We start from the raw sequence: 21,611 nt of genomic DNA on the forward strand, positions 1-21,611 counted from the left end.
ATTACTATTGACTATCTAAAATGGCTATACTTAACCCGGAGAGATTGAATGTGAAAGGCAAATTACGAAACTACAATCCGTTTTCTTGTGCTTCTGATAGACTTTTATTAATGGAGTTTTCTTTTTCCATTTTCGCTCCTGGCCGGCGCCCATTCATCGGTCTGTACACATTTAAATTTATAGATTCATATCTTTCTTTCTCTGATTTGATGGTTTATTTAAACCGTGTTTGGATCAAATGTTCTTCTGAGATCAGATGTATTCTAGGGAAAAAAATATATGCCCCATATAATACTGGCGAGTGGTGATTTTCTTAATAAGTAATAATAAAAAAAACATTAATTCGTGCCTAGATGTAAGTACATAATACGTCTTCTTCTGCTTTCTTTAGGACTGCGTCCTGATACTGCTCGGAGCCTATTCCTGGGATACGGACGACTAACTGTCCCGCCATCTTCTTGGTGGTCTTCCGGGAGGGGTCTGTATACTCACCACTCTTTCTGAGTCTGCTCTCTCCGCGTGCTCTCTCCAGAAACGTCTTCTTGATCTTCCCCATCGCACAATATCTTCAACGTCGCAGAACCTTCTTATTTGGGAGTTTCTTACTCTGTCTCGGATTGTCGTTGCCGCGATGGGTCAGAGAGTTTTCATTTCCCTCGTTCTTAGAAGGCTTTTGTTCTAGTGGTGTCGACTCTTGTTTCAATGCCGTATGTTATGATAGGTCTTATGCACGTTTTATAAACTCGTACTTCGCTCTCCTTCAGCATATTTATTTATTTAGTATACGGTACAATGGCCTTTTACAATATAAAATATGACATTATAATTAGTTTATTTATACAAAAATAAAAACAATATTTAACATGGACATATAAAAAGAAAAATATAATTTACTACTTTTATGCCCACTTTCTTGTTACTATTTAAAGTACTAATTATTGTAATGATGGTTGGTGGTACGTTTCAGTTAAGATATTTATAACATTCTCCAAGAGCACTCTGTTAAAAGCCTTAGTTAGGTCAATATAACACATGTAAGCCAGTTAATTATATTCGATGGAGTGTTCTTTTATTTGTCTTATCATGAATATTGCGTCCTTGTAGAGCGATTTATTTTAAATCCTTGTTGTTCATCTCTGTTTTGTATGATCTCTTTTAATGGAACTCGTATGATCTCGTATCATACTAGTGAATAGTTTTTTAAGAAACACACAACAAAGATATTCCTTTAAAATTTTTCAAAGGTTTGTTTTGGTACCTTTTGTGAGAATGGGAATCGTTATGCTCAGAGTCCATTTTTTTGGTATTTCAGATAATTCCACTAATTTGTTAAACATCTTTGTTATTTTTGTGGCCACCTTTGTGCCTCCATATTTTATCAATTCATTGGGGATTTCTTCAATTCCTGGGGATTTTCAATTTTTTTTTTTCTTTGGCTGAAATTGTCTCATCAATGATTAGCGTCACATTTTATTCTGTGTCACAGTTTTTATTTGCACCATGCTGCCAAATAAATTCCAAAATAGTTCTCCCACTCTGTTATAGATATTTTATTTGTTTGTGTATACTCATTTATGGTTTTTTTTTTCTGTATTCTAAGCATGTTTCATGCCTTTATTTGTGCTCCATAAAGATCTCTCCATGTCTTTGGTAAATCTCAACCAATATTTTTTCTTCATTCTGTCTTTCTCGCTATTGGCCCTGTTTCGCATTACCTCATACTTTATGTATTCCTCTAAAGTTGGATTTCTTCTGTATACCAGATAACTTTGCCTTTTTACTTTTGTCAAGATTTGTACGTCCTCACTATACCACGGCTTCATATTGGTTTTTCCATTCATGTGTTTTGTTTATTACTTTCCGAGGAATCAGATTCTCTAGTCCTGAACATCAACGTCAGACAGTTCATCGGCACTTCACGTCTCAACTTTAGACGCTGACCTGATATTAAGAACGTACAGGAGATAAATGCAGACAAAGAAAATTTGCGGAGATTTTGAGTTTGTTAAAATGTCTGTAAAACGAGGGCTATATTTCACCCCCCAGATGTTTTAAAGATTAACATATTACAACAGAGATGGAGAAAAATTTTGAGAAGAGAATATAGAAGTCGTAAGTCGTAATTCATAAAAAACAAAAATTAATAGATGTGGTTAAAAAATATGATATTTCTCGCCGTAAAGCAACAATTAAATTATTGCGTTGAAATATTTATTAAGGAAAAATGGATTAAGCATATCAAAAATATTAATTAACATATAAAGATGCCTTATATATTTGAAAACAAGAAATGTACAGTAGATAAAACTACCAATGAAAATAACTTATTCTCAAAACTATTTATTAGAGGGTTTCATATTGTAAAGTTATTAAAAAAAGAGCGAGAAAAGAAATATGAAACCTTAAAATATTGTTAAAGACTAAATGATAAACATGTTGTTTGTTCTTCTTTGATTTATTTTACTACAGGCATTGTAATGTAAAATAAACAATATAAAACAAAATTTTAAAGTTTTTATATTATACCTATACGAAATATAAAACATGCAAGAAAAATACTAGTTTTTTTTAAAAAATCAACAAATGCGTAATATGTGCACAAATATACTTAAAAATATTTCAATTTTTATTTAAATACCTTTAATTAAACCTCTTTCCATGACTTGATTAAATATTTTAGCTGTAAAGCTACGATGGGTTAAACTCCTAATGACTGTCATATAACACGAAACACGAAATTCCATAATTCAGATCATGATTGGAGGAATTGTGTGATTTGGTGGGATGGAATAAATGCCTTAAAATTATTGTTTTTACAGGTAATTATCACAGAGTTCATGGTGAAAATTACATCAATTTAGTCACAAAACTAAGAGCGAATCGAGAAAAACATGATGTAGCAAAACCCGTAACGTATATTTTTAATCTTAGTTTTAAATGTGGATTATTTTCTAAACACCTAAAGGATTCAATTGTGATACCTTTACATGAAAATGGTGAGAAAAATCTAATACAAAACTAAAGACCTATCTATAAAAGAACTTCAAAAATAATTTCAAAAATTGCCAACGTTAGACTAAGATCTTTCATTGAAAATAATAAATTTCTCTCCAATAATCAATATGGTTTCAGAAAGAGCATGGGTACGGAAAACGCAATAAACCTAACCCAAGAAATTAAAATTAAAATTTTCGGCTTACAACATGGCTAAAGTCAAGTGTTTGGAACTTGGGACAAAGGACAAAAATAATCTAACTAAGCAACTCGATGAGTTAAAAACTGAACTCACAAACGTTTGGGTTCCGAAGGTTACTGGAGGGGCAGCTTCCAAGCTGTCAAAAATACGAGTCGTGAGGAAAGCCATTGCACGAGTGTTCATCGTGATGCACCAAAAGCAAGAAGAACCTCCAAAGCTTTTACAAAAACAAGAAGTACAAGTTTTTAGATTTGAGTCCCAAGAAGACTCGCGCCATTTGTAGGGCTGATGTTTACAATGCCTCAAATCGGTTAGAGGTCCATAAAAAGCAAGTACTGATTTGACTAGACGGTGGAATAATAATTTACTTTCTCTGAATTCAGAAAAACTAAATACATTTGCTTTGGCATAACTTTAGCTGCTTACATTTTACGATTCACGGCTGTACCAATGCCACGGTGACTTCAAATGTAATTGTGCACAAGTAGAGTTAGTTACAAACATCAAATACCTAGGTATTAAGATTGATTGGTTTTAAAGGTGGGATATGAGTAAAGTAACAATTTCATAAAAAATTAAGCGCACGGTACATTTCTTCCTATTTCTAATGAATGTACTAAGACCCAAAGACTTGAAATCCTTCTATTTTGCACTGGCAAACTCTATCATGAAGTACGGTGTAATTGCTTGGGGTAGCTGTACCAAGACAGAGTTGGACCCAGCAGCAAAAGCACAAAATTCGTTGATAAGAACGATTTTGAAAAAGCCGTACAGATATCAGAGTATCCTTTATTCAAGAAGTTTACAGTGCTTCGGACATCAGACAATATTTACTGGGGGCAGCGGTGGTCACCCACATTAACAGAGATATGCTTCCATCAGTGTATTATCATAATGAGACTCGGAGTTCCAGTAGCAATCTGATTTCCCGACAAATGGTTAGAACTTCCTTAGCACATAGACAATACTTTTACATAGAACAAAAGCTATATAATATAATGCCAGAACTATGAAAATCTTGTAAGAGCCGCAAGCTAAAGAAGTTACTGACTATTTTTCTAAGTGAAATTGGTCGCAGAGAGTCTGAGGAGTTGATGGTGGCTGTTAGATGACCAACACATGTTCTTATTTGAATTGTAATGATAAATTTTCAGTTTCTTATTGATTGAATTTTCGAAGATCCTAATTACTTTTTATTGTTTTTACTATGCATACACATTTGGAAAAAAAATCTTTACGTTTGTTTTCAGTAATGAGCTTGTGATTAAACAAACAAAATCATGCATGATTTTTATATTGTTTATTTATTTGTTGAATACAAGTTATTAATCCACGGGTTATTCATGGTTTTATTTTTTTGTGTTTACTTTTGGGTGTTACTATTAGTATTTGTTTATTCAGTATTTCATTACAAAATGTTAAGATATTGGTTCGGATCGTCATAATTTATGAGAATACAGAATTCCACATTTCATATTGTAACGAATTGGTTAATGTTTGATAGTTACTTTTCTTTTTTTTTCTTTGTTGGTCGTTTAACATATTTGAATTATTAGATTTAAACGTGCCATAGCACTCCCATAGTAAAAAGTAAGGTAGTGGTCAGTTAAGTCAACTTTGAGTGTAGCAGATTTTGGGAGACATTTTGGATAGTTTTCAGAAAAATGTGATCAAGGCACGAATTTGTGAGAATGTTTAGCCTAGTAGAGGAATTTTCTTTCAACATGATTTATTTCAATATATATAGTTTTAACAAAAACGATAGAGGAAAGAGCGTTGTGTTTAGTTAGTTATTCGTTTCGTATGAGCGGAAATGAGAGCGAAATACGATTTTGATTGGGTTAGAGAGAAATGGATGTATAAGAAAAGAATGAACTTACGAAACGAAACGAAATTGTATCTTTATCTGCACATGCGCTCGTCACTACCCGAAGAAGCTCCCTTGTGTCAAAATATGGAACTTAATTACCAGTGCGTAGGGTTTAAACCCTTCAGTGGTCGCGCCTGAATATGTGACACAAGTGGTCGCGCGGGATACGTCACTTGTATATGTCACTCAATTTGATTTCGGGATATTAAATTAAACGCATGTTCTTGTTTTTATTGAAATAATTACAAAAAAATATTCGTATCTTAAATTAGACTACAATTTTTTTTTGATATTATACAATACATGATCATTACATGACAGGTCATACATTATATTACATGTTACAAAAAAATGGTTTTGTACGCCAAATAAGGACAACCAACAAAAAAAAGTATTGCTCGATGTTTTTTTGTCATGCAAACCCTTTAGGCCCCATTTTAAAATAATAATGTAAGTATGTCTTTATTTGTAATAAAATGTAAATTTAATAATATGTAAACGGAATGTAATTTATATTGTAACGCAAAACAATGAATATTGAAAATATAAAATTTAATAAATATCTAAGTTAAAAAAAAAACATTGTGTAAAAATGCTAACGTAACAGGTCACGTAGGTTACACGTAAAGATGCAAGGCGGTAGAGGTACCCCTGTAATTTACGGTAATTTTACCAAATTCTGGAATTTTATGGTTACTTTTGGTAAAAAGCGAATATGGCGTACTAATTTTTATTTTTTAGGAAATTACAGAAACCAGTAGCTTTGTTTTAAGAATACGTCTCAAGACTAAAATGAGGTTTTGATCCGACGAGTGATAGCCGAGATTAATTACAAGAATGGGACGTTCAAAGTTATTATTTTAGTACTTTTATTAGTAAAAACAATGTTTTAAAACTTAACAAGATCGGTGGACATAGAGCCTTAAGTAAATTCTTACGCATGTGAACTTAAACAACCACCGCAGATGCCGAGATTTTGAAAAAAATACGCTTAAAATCAGTTTCCTGCAGCATACGTCTCTGTAGATTTTATAGGAAAAAAAATGTCTTAGAAAATAAAAATTACTTTTAAATCGTAACCCGTTTAAAATCTTGGAATAATACTTTCCAAGATTTGAATATCAAATTGATTTTATCAAAATAGCAGAAAAGCATTATTTGCACTTTGTTTTTAACCGATAGTTGACCAACTTAAAGTGGATTTACATAATGAAAAGGTATTTTTCTTCTTCTTCACTGTCTCAATCTTAAGAAACGGTTAGCAGTGAATTCCCGTGTCTTGTACTCCTCTGCGCTCTATTTTTTGCAGCCCTCTTCATTTCAACATATGAGGCGCAGTCTTGTCCTCGCAGACTTGTTCCAAATACTCCCGTCGAGGGCCTCTCTGTGATCTGTACCCTCAGCAATTTTCTCAATATGTCATGCAGAAAACCCTCATGGCGCATAATAGGGCTGATCCAGTGGGGTCACTTCTCTGATATGGTTCTAATTAGATATTTCCCCTCTACGATTCTATTGAGAGCCTCGTCATTAATGATGTAGTCTCTCCAGTAAATTCCTAATATTTTTCTGTAGTACTACATCTGAAACGCCTCTAGTCTCTCATTCGGTAAGGCGCCATGTCTCACAACCGAATATCAATATGATCCATACATATATTTTAGCAAGTTGCTAGCGGACCTACAGTTCTACGTTGTTTGTGTCGAAAGTCTTTGATTTTTTTCTTAAACACAAGCTTTGCTTGGTGTATGCGGCAGTAGACTCCTCTTTTTGCTGTGCCATCCCAGGTTTCTTTGTTTCTAAGATACAGAAACTCTTTTGTGGTTATAAGTACTGCTCCTAATATTACTATATTTATTTGCTACTCATTACGGGCCACAGTCTTCACTTTAGTTTTCATCCTGTTTATGTGTACGTTATATTTATTATTTAGTTCATTCTCATAGCTGTCAGAGCTTCAGAGTTATTTCTTTCTTTTGTCAATCAGAACAATGTCATAAGCAAACCTTATCACATTTATCTTTTGTCATAACCAACGCCCATATCGACTATTGCTCTAAACTCTAATTTATTAGAGTAGGCAATGAAGAACAGTGCAGATTATGTATTATTTTACATTGTTTATAAATCAAATTAATAAGTAAAATTTGTAGATGGTAGTTAAAAAAACTTATATTTTATGACATTTATATTTATTTATTTGAAATATAAACGAAAAATTTTGATTTTGGCGCCATTTGAGGAAAGTGACGGTAATTTAAGGTCATAACCAAACGATCTTATTTAATAGTCTCACTATTACTTATCTTTGGCGTAAAACTGATCACATCAAGAGGAACTTGTTACGGGAGTAACTCTTGATCGTGATACTCAATAGTTTATTTAACATTGTGCCTTGTGTGTTTGAGTGTGTGTGTGGGTTTGACAATGATGATGAAAAGCTACTTAGTCGACTAACGCCAGTCGCCAAACTTTAAAACCTCAACCTTTTTACATCAAAACAGTTCTTTCATGTATTTTTAACTGTTTTTTTTTGCACGACAACAGGCCAGAAGACCCAATTACAGTGGTGAATTACATCACGGAACACAAAGAGAAGTATTGGTATATCTTCTTAAAATGACCCGGCGTAACCAGGGTTAGGAATAACCTTATGAGGGTATTGTTTCTATTTTGCCATCCACACGCGTCACTAAATACTTGGAGCTCCTTAATAGCAGGATCCATATTCTGGATGGTTTTACTCAGCAAGCTGCACAGTTCATCAGGTCCTCGTTTAGCTTCTCCTTCATGGTACGTGTAGAAGTCAGCAGAGTTTTTCTTCAGATCATGAACGCAAAAGACGTAGAGTCATAGCTTTTTGAGATAAAACATTTCCTGCACCGGAATCTTCGGCAATGGCAAATTCTGCAAATAGTCGAAAACAATCGCTCCAACGTTTTTCCTTTCTTGACATAATGTTAACACTTTTTTTTATTTATGGGAAAATTTCTTGAAGTGAACCATTTTTTCCGCGATTGCAACGCGCTTGGCATTCGTATTATCGTATGTAAATCGAAATAAATCCGGTTTTTGCTTCCTTCTTCAAACTACTACTTAATTTACCCATCTATATCTCCGCAGTGGAAACGGCTTTTGTTGCGTTCTTTGGGCTAATAGGTATGTATACTTCTGAAGATGACATTTTCATCAAAAATTCAAATTGAGAAATTTTGTGATTTATTCCCGTCTTCAAACAACTGGTTCAATTGCCGTAACATTATGAGTATTTTACCGCGTTCTTTTGTAAAATGATGTATTTTTTTCATTTTTAGTTACACATCATAATGCGCCTAAAATATATCCGCTAAGCGACATTTAAAAAAAGAAGATAATTTAAACAATGTGTTCCTTTTGTCGACGGAATTTTTTTAAATACGTTTGTATTTGACGTTTTTGTTTATGTTTTTTTAAAATAAAATATTAATATATTTTATTAATTAAATACGTTTATTATAAAACGACAAATACTTCATTTTACTATGAACGAATATTTTAGTTAAATTTGTTGTAACAAGGTTGTGTAATCTTAATGAGAAATTAAAAATGATTTTAAAAAATAATAATCAATAAACGGATTTTGCAGGCGCAACGACAATATGCACACCACGAACTTCGAGAGATCCTCCCGGTACACGCTCTGAGTGGAGAGTACGAATATTCTATTTTAAGCTAAGCACTTTTCTATCTAAGCACAAAGTTTCAAGGTACACATTGACATTGATTTCAAGATATTTTTTATGGTAGTGGGTGACATATGTACCCCGCGCGACCACCGCAGGGTTATACGGGGAATCTGGATGTTGAACTATATTTGCACATGCGCTTGTCGTTCCCGCGTAAATTTAAAAGGTTCCAAATTAAAGCGTGAAATACATAAAACATAAAACCTGAACCCTGAATCGGGGTTTTCAACTCGGTGGCTAGTCTACGCAAAAAATCGGTAAAAGGGAATAAAGTGGAGATAAGAACGCCTTCCAGTGTAATGGTTGCCGTCTTTGTTTTCCATTCTTAAGGTCCCGGGCTCGATTTCTGGCAGGGTGGACGTGAAATATTAATTTCAAAGATCGTTTAAACTGCAATATTTCATCGTTCCTGGATTGGCACCTGAAGCGTAATAGTAATCACTTTTTCATGTAACAAATTATTTTTAAAAATTGCATTTGGTTTACCGATGCAGCGCCCTGTGGACCACTGAGTGCAGAAAGGAGAATGATGATGATAAATTTAAGGAAAATACGTCTATGGGTACATTATGGTATAGTGTCGATTAATCGAAAAAAAATCAATTGATAGAACTCCCTTCACTTCTCTCCTCTCCCCCGTTTTCATATACTTCACTTCTATTAATACTGTTTTACAAAAAATACAAACAAGTCATCGGAAGTACTTTTGCAAAAAAAAGAGTACAGCTAGGGGATATTTCAAATATCTGTAATGGATTTGAAAAGGTATATCTTTGTTAACTTCCCATTGTGATCGGGCCTTGATCGGCCACCTGAATCATAGACAAGGAAACAAAAATTATATAAACTGCCAACACCGCCTTGAAAAGAATCGTACCCACTTAGATAAAAGCTTAAGGAACGTGTGTATACTTTAGCACATTGTTCAACATTTTCCTTCTCACTGCTGTTCTTTTTCTTGTGCATAATTAAATAATATTGTAATTTTCTGTGTTTTCTACCTTTGACATGGGTCTTAAAATTAATACATCTAAGACTAAATATATGCTTGCAAGAAAGTCACAAATAAACTATGTACAACAGGCAATTGACATTGGGTCACACCACATAGACAATGTCAATTCCTTTAAATATTTAGGTACTGCAGTGACTAATTATAACAATTATAGTACCGAGATTAGAGCACGGCTATCGGCAGCAAACAGATGTTATTATGGCTTGTTTAAACAATGCAAGAAACTGAACAAAAAGAACATAAAACTATTTAGCAAAGACAAACAAGGGCAAAACAATAATAGTATACAATATATTAAAAAAAACGAAAGACCAAAAACTTTGAGCTAAACCATGCCAATCCAACTTCATCCCACACTGTTTAGTCGCGAAGAGATCTACGAAAAGCCGGAAGATCTATCCCAAAAAATTCCAAGTCATGTGATGAATTGACTAATCTACACATTCTGGACATTGGGGCATAAAAACCAAAGTTGCTCTTAGAAGATTTTATAAATAGCAGATTTTGACTTCTGGTGACACGGTTGGGAACATGAAAAGAAATTGATTGCAACAGAGATGGGACATCACTTAAAGCATTAAGTATTTTTAAAATGCATATAAGGTCCATCTGAGTTCTACGTCTCTCCAATGAAGACAGATTAAGAGATTGCTCTATTTCAAAATAAGAATAATTACCCCTTTGTAATCCGAGCAACCATGCCACTTTTCTTAAAAAACGGTGTTGGACAGACTCGATATGGTCAATATGAGTCCTGTAGAATGGAGACCAAAAAGGAGAAGCGTATTCTAGATGGGGTCGAACTAGTGAGCAATAAAGAGTTTTGATGGTATTTATATTTTTGAAGTCCGCCGTCACTCTATTGATAAAACCGAGAATTTTGAGAGATTTGTTTACAATATTATCAATGTGTTCACGATAGGAGAGTTTACCATCTAAAGTAATGCCAAGATCCTTTATTGACGAAACCATTGAAAGGGAAGTATTTTTTAGTTTGTAGTTGAATTGTATAGGTTTTTTTCGTCGCGAGGAAGATATTATTTTACATTTGTCAATGTTAAGTTGAAGACAAATGATGTCGCACCATTCATTAAAACAATTAATATCATGTTGAAAAAGAAGACAATCATTGGGAGATTCAATTAGTTTAAGTACCTTGTTGCCATCAGCAAAAAGCCAGAATTTTGTATTTCGAAAAACATTGATAATATCATTTATAAAAATATTAAATAATAATGGAGCAAGGTGGGCTCCTTGAGGTACTCCAGAAGTAACAGTGATTGGAGAAGACAAGGAATTATTAATTTGAATCAACTGTTTTCTTTCACTTAGGTAAGACCTGAAAAATGATAATAAAGGATCTCTTATGCCAATGGCTTGTAATTTAGACTATTTAGGGTTATGACTAAAAGAGATGAAAATATAGTATTAGTATTCGAAAGAAAAATACTTAGGAAGATATTTGGTGCTGTCAACCAAAACGGAGTGTGGAGGAGACGGTTTAATCGTGAATTAGATGCACTGTATGGCGAACCCAACATTGCACAATTCATCAAAATAAGAATATTACAATGGTTGGGCCATGTGCAAAGAATGAATGATAACCGCACCCCAAAAAATATTATTTATTCCACTCTGGAAGGCAGACGAAGCAGAGGCAGACCAAAATTAAGATGGCTGGGTAATGTGGAAAGTGACATAAGAGCGATTGGCCTGACGAACTAGAGAAGAGCCGCGAACTAGAGAAGAGAAGTGCAGGGACGAATGGAGACAAATTCTGGAGGAGGCCAGGGCCCACAACGGGCTGTAGCGCCACTGATGATGATGTAAATTTAAATTGGTTCTAGTATTGTTAATATATTTCTACTTATTTTTTTTATGTAAAAGCTGTAAAACTCTTGAATAAAATAAAATAAATAATATGTGTATTGTATGATAAAGCCACCTATTAAAATAGCAAAAAAGCTTCTAAATAACTTTTTTGATATTAATATGTCCACATTACGGTGAATGTATTTACTTACTATTTTATATTATTTTTGTAACATATTTATTTCTTGACAATCCCTACTTAACACATTTTAAATACTTTTGTAGAGTATTTTCTTAATTGTAAAGAAGCTTTTTTGTTGTATTAATAGGTGGCACTGTCATACACCGCATATTATTCTATTTATTAATGGCAAAGAAGAATTGAAAAAATACGCCAATATTATTATTTTACAAAACGTTATTATACATAGTATATTTTAAAACAATAATATTGGTCAATGATTTTTTTATGCTTTGCCAATTAATAATTGATAATTAAAATAAAATGCTTTGAATGATACTGCCTATTAAAGTAACATAAAAGCTTATTTACAAGAAATAAAAAACAACACTAAAGTATTCTAAAATTGTTTGACATATAGTCACAAGATGTCGTTAGTGGATAAATATATTTATCTTTTTGAATTAATATCAAATTGATAATAATTAACAGAATTTTACTTAGTTCTATAGATCATTTATTACAATTGAAAATTACAACAGTAATTACAATCTTATAATCATTTATTTACTTTGCAGCTTGATTATTTTCTTGGGTATTCAATATATATATTTTTTAAATGATCATTTAACAATTTATGCAAAGGTTGGTCTAAAGATTTCAAAATAGTTAAGTTTTGTCATAATTTTTCCAAATACTTTTCTCATAACGCAAGCCGGTAGAATTTATTTTATAAAAAAATATATATATATTAATTATTACACCGAAATAGCGGAAAATAAAAAAACAATTATGCCAATAGTTTTGTAAAATACTCCGGGCGCAGGGATTTTCAAGTCTGCGACTCTAGGTATATAAAATATATATGTAAGTTTTTTTTTAAATGACCCTTTCAAATGTTCTAAATGCGATTATAAACTTTCACAGAATTATCTGCGTATCGTTTGCAGCTTACCATACATTATTATTGGACCCACCATTGAATATTGATGACCTTAGCGATCTAAGCAACAACAAACCAGCAGATTGATGAATTAAAAAAAAAAAATTTTACGCCATTACTAGTTTGCGAGTGTTTTTGGAGATTGATGGATTATTCCATACAAACATAATGAATTAAATTTTCAATTAATTTAACACGGTAATGTTGTTTTAATATCATTTACCGAAAATCTGATTTTGATTTCCGTTTTTTTCTAAAAGCGTTCCTCCGTGAAATAGTATTTCAATACTTTTTAATAGGGGCTATTTTACTTTAAAATAAAACCACGGTGAAAAGACGATGTAAGAAAGATGGCATACAAAATAAGTATGTGAACTCCTCGATGTGTGTCTAGGAAAGTAGTAAAACTAAACAGGAAAAGGATGAAAAGTTAATAGTAAAACGATGCGTGTCCTATATTGTTCTTTTACTTGCTAATTTTTTACGGCTCAGCTGGGCCTTGATTACAATGGGAAGTTAACAGAGTTATCTTCGACTGAGTATATTTGCATGAACATTTAAATTATCTTCGTCGGTAACCTATAATTGAAAATGTTTAGAAGAAAAAATTGTATGCATATTCTGCTTTTCATGCAGAAAACTTAATTTTACTTTGTAGATAAAATTGAAGATACATTTCATGTTAACTTCCCATTGTAATCGGGACCTTGAGGCCAGGAATAACTACGCATGTGAATGTGTTCTGTCAGCATGAAAATGTACATACGTTTGAATCTCTTCCTGAATAAATAAATTTTTTAATGTAATGAGCATATTTTGTCGGCCTCGTGGTGTAATTATTTATAAATTTATTGCAAAAAAAAAACATACTTAATAACAGGGAATCTATATAAAACCAATTAATGTAAAATGAAAACGGAGTGTTCTCTGTTTATGATAATCTCCATCTAACATGGCACAGCCTGTTTTAAGGTGGAGATTTTCTACCATGCAATCTCGGGTTCGATTCTCGACATGGTTGTCATGAAATATTTATTGAAAATGATGTTTTTACACTAAAATATTTCATTGTCCCTGGACTGGTTCCTGAAGCGTAAGACTGATCATTTTACCTTCATGTAACAAAAATGATCAAGATACGCTGCGATTGGTGTACCAATGCAGCGCTCTATGTATACTTCATACTTCTTCATTTTTGGTACCAATTACATTACTTTCATCATATAATGAGTTATGAATTATGTTGCAAAATTCGTTGCGTGATTGAAAATTTTTTTTTTTTTGATTTCTCACTAAGATTTTGTTGTAAACTTTTTTCATATAAATAATGCATACATAATACTTTGTTTTAACAAAATAAACTTAAATATATGTTCATATTAAAATTACGTATTTTTGTTTTTATCAATAAAAATATATGAACATAAATCCACCGTCAAAAGGTATATTATTTAAATTGAGTCTTTTTTAATGCCACTTAACGGGTATCTACTATATAAGTCATTTTACTGAGAATGTAAGATAACAGCTGATATTTTAAAAATAATATAACAAACATATTTATTGCAGAGCTGGTTAAATGCAATTCAAACGGATTAACGGTCATAGAAAAACGTTATTTCAATACTAATTTGTTGTTTTGGCATTGATCAATACATAATACTAATATAATACAAATAAGATAAAATAAAAGACAGACTGTTCATTTTTCAACAGGAACATACGTTTATTTTGAAATTAGCATGAATACAAATCATGGCAATAAGTTTACGTCCATACATGTTGTTTAAACAGCATCGGCAGATACATTACAAATAAATTACATGTGTGCATCAGCAAACTATACAATTAGCCAAAATGCAATAACTTTCCTTTCTGATACCAACACAATAATATATGTCCGTTCCTACAACAATCGTATTTACATGCAATCGATAATAGTATTGTAATTAGCAACATGTATGTATAATATTATAATTCTTAATCGTAAAATGCCAATCTCAATAAAATAAATCAAAGACACGTGAAAGGAATGATTAGTTGAGTTTGTGCAAAAGAAGTCAGTTATTGAGGAGACCACAAATTTGTAACTTGTAGTGCTCCAATATGTTCAGCATACGTTTGTGCTTTAAGTGAATAAAATAATTTAGAAAAAGGCAATAGTATTATGTAACAGATATCGGATTCAAGGAATTATTTGATTTTTAATCGATTTTTGAAACTGTTCCGTAGAATTCGAATTTCTTAATTCGGTACCAAAATTAAAATAAATTACTATTATAAATATATCAGTTCGAATCAATAATATTATCTATGTAAAGTAGAAACGTAACATATTCATAAACGACAGCAACCGAAAAGAAATTGATGATGAAAAATATAACATTATGAAATATGTATGCATTTATAAGTCTCGCAATAAAAACTAAAAGTGAAATAAAGATTAAAAATAGTACTTCGATTGCATTTATAGAAATTATAAAACATTTATTTTTCACATCTATATAGTATTTATATTAGACATATAATGGAATTTCATCTTCTGAAATCTTCACTAAACTTACAAACTTAACATTCAAATCTTCTGTATACACTGATAGCTCTACAAAGGGAAATCATTATTTCAGCAGAACTTCACATTGAGTAGCCTATATTATGTGGATACTTCAAAAGAATGTAAAAATATTAGATAATACATGTATAAAATTGGATTTTACTTTCGGTATAATTTTCTAACGCACTACTGATAAATAACACATTTATTTAACTTTTTCCCACGACTTACAAGTTGAAAAACTTTACATGGAAGAACAAATATCATCAAATTCATAATAAACATTTTCATTATGTCCACTAATATTGAATATTTTAGTCTAAGAAAATTTATTTAACATAATATATTTATTTTGCTCAAAGCAATTTAATTTCGATTCATTAAATAAACAAACAATGCTCCTGTTGGGGCTTCACAAGCCACAGAAGTAGTTATAAATATGTTAAGACGTGAATTCCAATAGTTTTGTCAATTTTGTTTTGTGTCAATTAATGCAATTACTTATTTTCTCCAAGACATAAACAATGAACCGAAAGTAGAGGAAGGGAAACGGGGTCGTTTTTAATATAAATATATATATGTACACGTATAAAATGCAACTATAACAAAGAAAACATTATTCTCATAGCTAGTTTAATAAGTTAGGCTTCTTACTGCAGTATTTAGTAAACCGCTCTGTGATTCCAAATGATTTTCTCTTTTCATATTTTCAAATATACATTTAATTTAATATAATATATTTTACGGCCAATTGAAAATGTTAATATTACATTTACTTTGGAGTTGACTTAGTGTAGCCCGGGTTCAGACCGAGGCTAAACGAGCCTATTTCGTAAACGTAACGCTCTCTAGAGCCAGTCTTCATTTTAATACTTTGACACATTCATACATAGGTATTGTGAATACGTTGGGACACTAAAAATGGTAATAAATGCTTTGAATATTGTAAATATCTGAAAAATTTCTTAACCTTTTAGGATTATGAATCTAAAGCCGGCAAGAGCCGTCCAAGGTCAATCACAGGGTTAGAACACCACTCCGAGTTAGGGTGTGTATCTCCAAGCAATTTCAGATTGTATCTCTAACTTATGGCTAAACTATGCATCATGTATGCATATATTTATACATATTTATATATACATATAAATATATACATATATACTTACATATATAATATACACATAAATTGTTCATTCACAATCACGTATCGTTTTCACTTTGGATGCTCAATATTTCAGCTGAGTGAATTGTACCCCACAGAGAAAAACGACCTGCTTAGATATATGGTAACACTAATACACGAGAACACATCATAAACTGCAGTGTTATTATTTCTTACTTAAGGCGATTAGCACTATTCAATTGAAGGTAGACAACATATCATTGACTTCGCTCACTCAGGCTAATAACGTCCACTCGGGAATAGGCTCCACTTGACGAAGTTATCGATTCCAAGTGTTCCGAGCAAGTTAATTATAGTTGGAAGAATAGAGCATCGGTCACAATCCACTCTGGCCATAAATACTCTATACTCTTCGGTACATATAATTTAGGGGTGAGTGATCACAACTTGAGTTCGCTTCTGTATTTATTTGTGTGAATCCCAAGAGGTTTCAGAGTTGAGAAGAATATGATCGTTGGCTACTTCAATTTACCCAGTCATCGCGTACCTTTTCTTACTGCCTCGGAGTAATATTGGCACATTTCCCTTAATAAGGATATACAAACGTACATCTATAATCATTATAACACAAACATTTGGAAGCATACAAACTATTTTAATAAAACATCACATGTATTACAATTATTCCACCTATTACTTCAGATACTAATAATCCTTATCAGTTCAAAACATTAACATTATGCACTATATAAAAGATTGTGCCTTGTAAAACATTTAGTTAATTTTACTACAAATTTTTAAAATTGTTATGAATAAAAAATGAAAGCAGACTTCCTAGTACATTTATTCTAATTGTGTAAAGATTAATGTAATACATATTGTACAAAAAAGTTTTTCTGAATAAATCGATAAAACAATTATTTCATTTAAGGGGTGAATAAGTATGTGTTACAAAAGTACAAAAAATGTTAATTCATATAAAAGTAACGGTGAAAATAATAAATTACAATATTAAAAAGAGTTACAGTAAAGCAAGGAACCGTAGGGAATGTAGCCTACACCCGCAAGTGCAACGTTGCCTTTAGCTTAAGAACGGTGGCGGTGATTCGAATTTCGGGATAATTCCATTAATCGTCACGGTTCATATTTACTACATAATTGTGCAGATTACACGATAATACGTTACATTATTTATAGACATTGACGAGTATAAAGAAAAACTTATAACTAAGAAAAGCTTTTCAAATTATGGCAATGATTTAAATATAGCAAATAAATAGGTGTCTCTATAATTATTAACAAAATAATAATTACAAATGTTAATTTTATAAGTCTTGGGAAATATAATTTTATTTTTGGACACCTTAAAACATGTAAATATATCAACATGATAAAACAATATTATATATTTAAATAAAATCTAATATAAGCGAATAATAGCAAGATTTCAACTGAAGAAAACCGCAATTTAAATAAAATCCTATCTGACAAATAATTTGTTACCACATTAGGAAAAGCTTAAAAGTCTCTAGAGACCAGAATGGATATTCACTTCAGAAATATTCTGGACAACTCGCACTACATTATACATATTATATAAGTTGATGGCACTCGCGTTTCGGAAAACATTTCTATCTTTGTTCTTTAATTGTAACAGTCCGCACCTCAGTCAGTATCTGCACTTTGTAACTTCCCACATCCCATCCCATACAACATTCGCCACTAAGAGTCGTGAAATCTGGAGACCAGAATCGAGTCAACGTTTGAGTTCAGTTCGACACCGACCGCAATTACTGCTCAGCGCGAAGAAGTCGCGTTCTCCGCTGACGCGCCCTTCGAAGTGGTCCCAGAGTTGGGGCAACGGTAGGTATCATTAGAATTGGCAATCATTTGGTCGTCGAGCTCGGAATGTACAAATCGGTTGATTCCCGAGTTCGGTTTGGTTTATCTACGTGTTTGGCATCCATATATTGTTTGGTTACAGTTTGCCCGACAAGATCTTGGAGCGGAGTCCCTTGTGGCGGGGCTTGCGGGCCCTCGCGGGGGCGGCTGCGGGCGGGCCGAGGGCGGCGCCGACAGCACCGGGGGGCGGCTAGTGCTGCCGCATGAGCGAGTTTCAGACGTGCCTCTTCATGTGCAGGGCGAGGTGGTCGGAGCGCGAGAAGCAGCGGTCGCAATTGCGGCACTTGAAGGGCTTGGCGCCCGTGTGCTTGCGGTAGTGCCGCGTCAGCTCATCGGAACGGGCGAAGCGCCACTCGCAGCCATCCCACGAGCACTTGTACGGCTTTTCCCCTGAAATCATCCCCCGACATTCGGTTAGTGAATCTCGCCTCAGCTGTCCTCTACCTCTACAACTACCGACGGCTGTTGAAGTTGATTTAAAGGTGAAATAAAAATGAAAACATTTGTTTTCGTGGCTGTGATGTCAGTGGGGAAGATTGAACAGGAGCTTGAAAATAAATAGTAATATACACAGCATGAGAGAATCAGGACTCGAATACCATTGATATTATTATTCAAAAGATGTACCTACATAAAAGTTATTTATTAATGAATTTTTATTTATTTATTTGCAAACAGTGATATGTTAACAAAAAAACATGCTTTTACACATCGCCAATTACGTACACAACACAATATGTACATGATACAATTTTCTAGACAACAAGATGTAGCGAGAATGTGTATAATACGTGATTTTATTTGTGTTGGTGTTTTATTGAGTGATGTTTGTAAAATTTGATGTTTATGTTATGTACATAGTAGATTTAGTATTTTTTTCTTTTAATAAAAAGAGTGTAAATATTATGACTGTCAATGAGACTCAGCTTCCGTCTGCGGCGGAGAGCTGAGTAGTTAAATAAGTCCAAATCGTACATTTTCCCAAATTTTGAAAAATGACTAATTGCTTTTCCTAATAGAGAATTCTGAGCTGCTTTGGCGTTGCATTTATCGTCGCTCAGTAACGTAGTAACGAAGGGGAATATTAATAATGAATATACATAATACATATAATATAAATATGTATCGTAGGCACAGTGAATCACATTTCAAAAAATTTTTTTTTCCACTGAAAATGATAAAATTGGCGAAAGGAAAGATCATAAAAATGAATATTACTTTCAACCCATGTTTTATTTTTATTTAAAAACATCGTTGGTCTGTCTTTAAACCTTATCTTTATTATATCATTTAATCATTGTGGACTATGTTTCTGTAAAATAAATAAAATAAACTTACAATTTTTAAAAATTGATGATCCTTACTTCGCTTTTGAAATTTTTAAATTTTATATCAGCCTTTAAAAATAAAGCGCTAATATTTCCTCTAAATGCACATTGGAACTACTCAATCATAAATATTATAACTATCAAAATTTTGATTACATAACACCGATCAAAATTCAAAATAGAAAACAAAGTTAGTCAAATGCCCAAAACTTGTCTTGAAAGTTCGACTTTTTTAAATATTTTAAACTTCAGTCGACAATGCATTTTTCAGTTTGCAAAATATTTGCCTTTTGTTGGGGATTAGGTGTACATTTTTCAATTAAATATTTTTTTTTAAATTTAAAAATTTAAATTTAATTTAATAAATTTGAAATAAATTTTCTTATATCGCACTCCCAGAAGTACACCATTGTATGTCGTATCTGTTTGCAATATTGCGGATAATAAATAAATTTTGTAAACGAATGGTTCCACATGGGCTATGCCTAGTGATGTATTCGTATTTTTTCGTAAAAAGTTTTAATTCTAGGTATGTGGAAGACAATTTGAAGCTAACCGGTATGTGTCCTCTGGTGAGCTTTGAGGTGGGAGCTCTTGGTGTAGACCTTCTTGCAGCCCGGGAACTGGCATTTGTGTATCCGGCGCTTGGAGTCGGGAGAGTCGTGGCGCGCGGCGTGCGCGCGCGGCGCGGCGGCCGGCGGCGCCAGGCCCACGCCCTGCGACACGAGGCGCGTGAAGCCGCCGGGCCGCGCCGTCAGCCGCACGAGCGGCGCGGGCACGCCGGGCCCCGCGCTGCACTCGGGCGACGACGGCGGCGTGAGCGTCGGGGCGATGAACTGCAGCGACAGGCCCGCCTTGCAGTCTTCGTTGGAGTCCGTGTCCTCGTCCTCGTCGTCCGAGCGCATCTTGAACAGCGAGTCCTCGTCGTTGCGGAACTTGAAGAGGGCGTCTTCGTCCCGCAGCTTGTACGGCGAGTCCCTACTCGGCGGCAAGTCGTACGCCCGGCAGTCTAACGGCTCCACTTCGAGTTTCCAGTCTAGCCGCCCGGGCGTGGAAGGCGGGGCGGTGAGGATATTCCAGCTGCAGTCGGCTTCCGATGACGACTTCTTGGAGAATCTCGGTTCATCCTTAAGGTACCGCTCCATTTCGTAACAATTCTGAAATCAGAAACATGAACAGTATTTAGAGCGCGTTCAAAAAAAGACTAGACATATACGGGAATTTTCGTGTTCGTGTCCAGGCGGATGAATAATACAGTTATGTGTGTGAAATAAAGCGAGAACCCTGGACGAGTGTTTTCGACTCGATAGCTTCTCTCTGGTAAAAATCCAGAATAATGAAATCGAGTCGAGATAACTCCGCCTTCGTAGATAGAATCAATAAATCTTAAGTTTAAGGCAGAGTGGACGTGGATTATTGATTTTAAAAGTCGTTTAAACTGCATTATTTCATTGTTCTTGGACTGGCACCTAAACAATTGTAAAAGCTGATTGAAATGCACTGCGTTTGGTTAGCAAATGCAGTGCTCTATGCACTTTTAGAAGCGGAAAAGGGAATGATAATGATGGAATTATATACTGGAATTTTATCAACTAAGCAGAAAGGAAAAATTATATTATTTATTGTTTCAGCATTTACTTTGTAGAAAAACATTATGAATTTATTTAAAATGAAACACTTAGCAATTTTTACCACATAAAAGTTCAATATATTATAACACAACTAGTTTAGTATTATGAATTACCCATCATCAGGTGTAAATGTGGATGTCTAGACAATTACTCGTTTAATAACTTGGCATTTCAACTTACTTTTTTGTTTGAAAGTTAAATTATTGTAAATAATTTATTACGTACGATTTCAAAAACATATTATCTTATAAATCATTTTATTATTTCATGTTGGAATAAAATCAATTCGGAACATATATTCAGAATGTCTCTCTGGGCCCCGATTACAATG

General features: G+C 33.3%; 1 protein-coding gene across 3 annotated transcripts in view; it reads right to left on the bottom strand.

Annotated features, from left to right (window-relative positions):
- Nucleotides 1–14,443: 14,443 nt before the first annotated feature.
- The window catches only part of LOC148284824 (Krueppel-like factor 7), a 325,790-nt gene continuing 318,622 nt past the window's right edge, over nt 14,444–21,611 (bottom strand). For all 3 annotated transcript variants that reach the window (XM_088234214.1, XM_088234231.1, XM_088234225.1), the window contains 2 exons: nt 20,206–20,806; nt 14,444–18,711 (listed from right to left, as the gene is read on the bottom strand). In XM_088234214.1, the coding sequence (XP_088090340.1) occupies nt 18,536–18,711; nt 20,206–20,806 (777 nt within the window). In that variant the 3' untranslated portion in view covers nt 14,444–18,535. The remainder of the gene's footprint in view (nt 18,712–20,205; nt 20,807–21,611) is intronic.

Source organism: Micrasema longulum, unplaced genomic scaffold (assembly GCF_059751315.1).
Source record: "Micrasema longulum isolate JH-2025_06_02 unplaced genomic scaffold, ASM5975131v1 h1tg000086l, whole genome shotgun sequence".
NCBI classification, from domain to species: Eukaryota; Metazoa; Arthropoda; class Insecta; order Trichoptera; family Brachycentridae; genus Micrasema; species Micrasema longulum.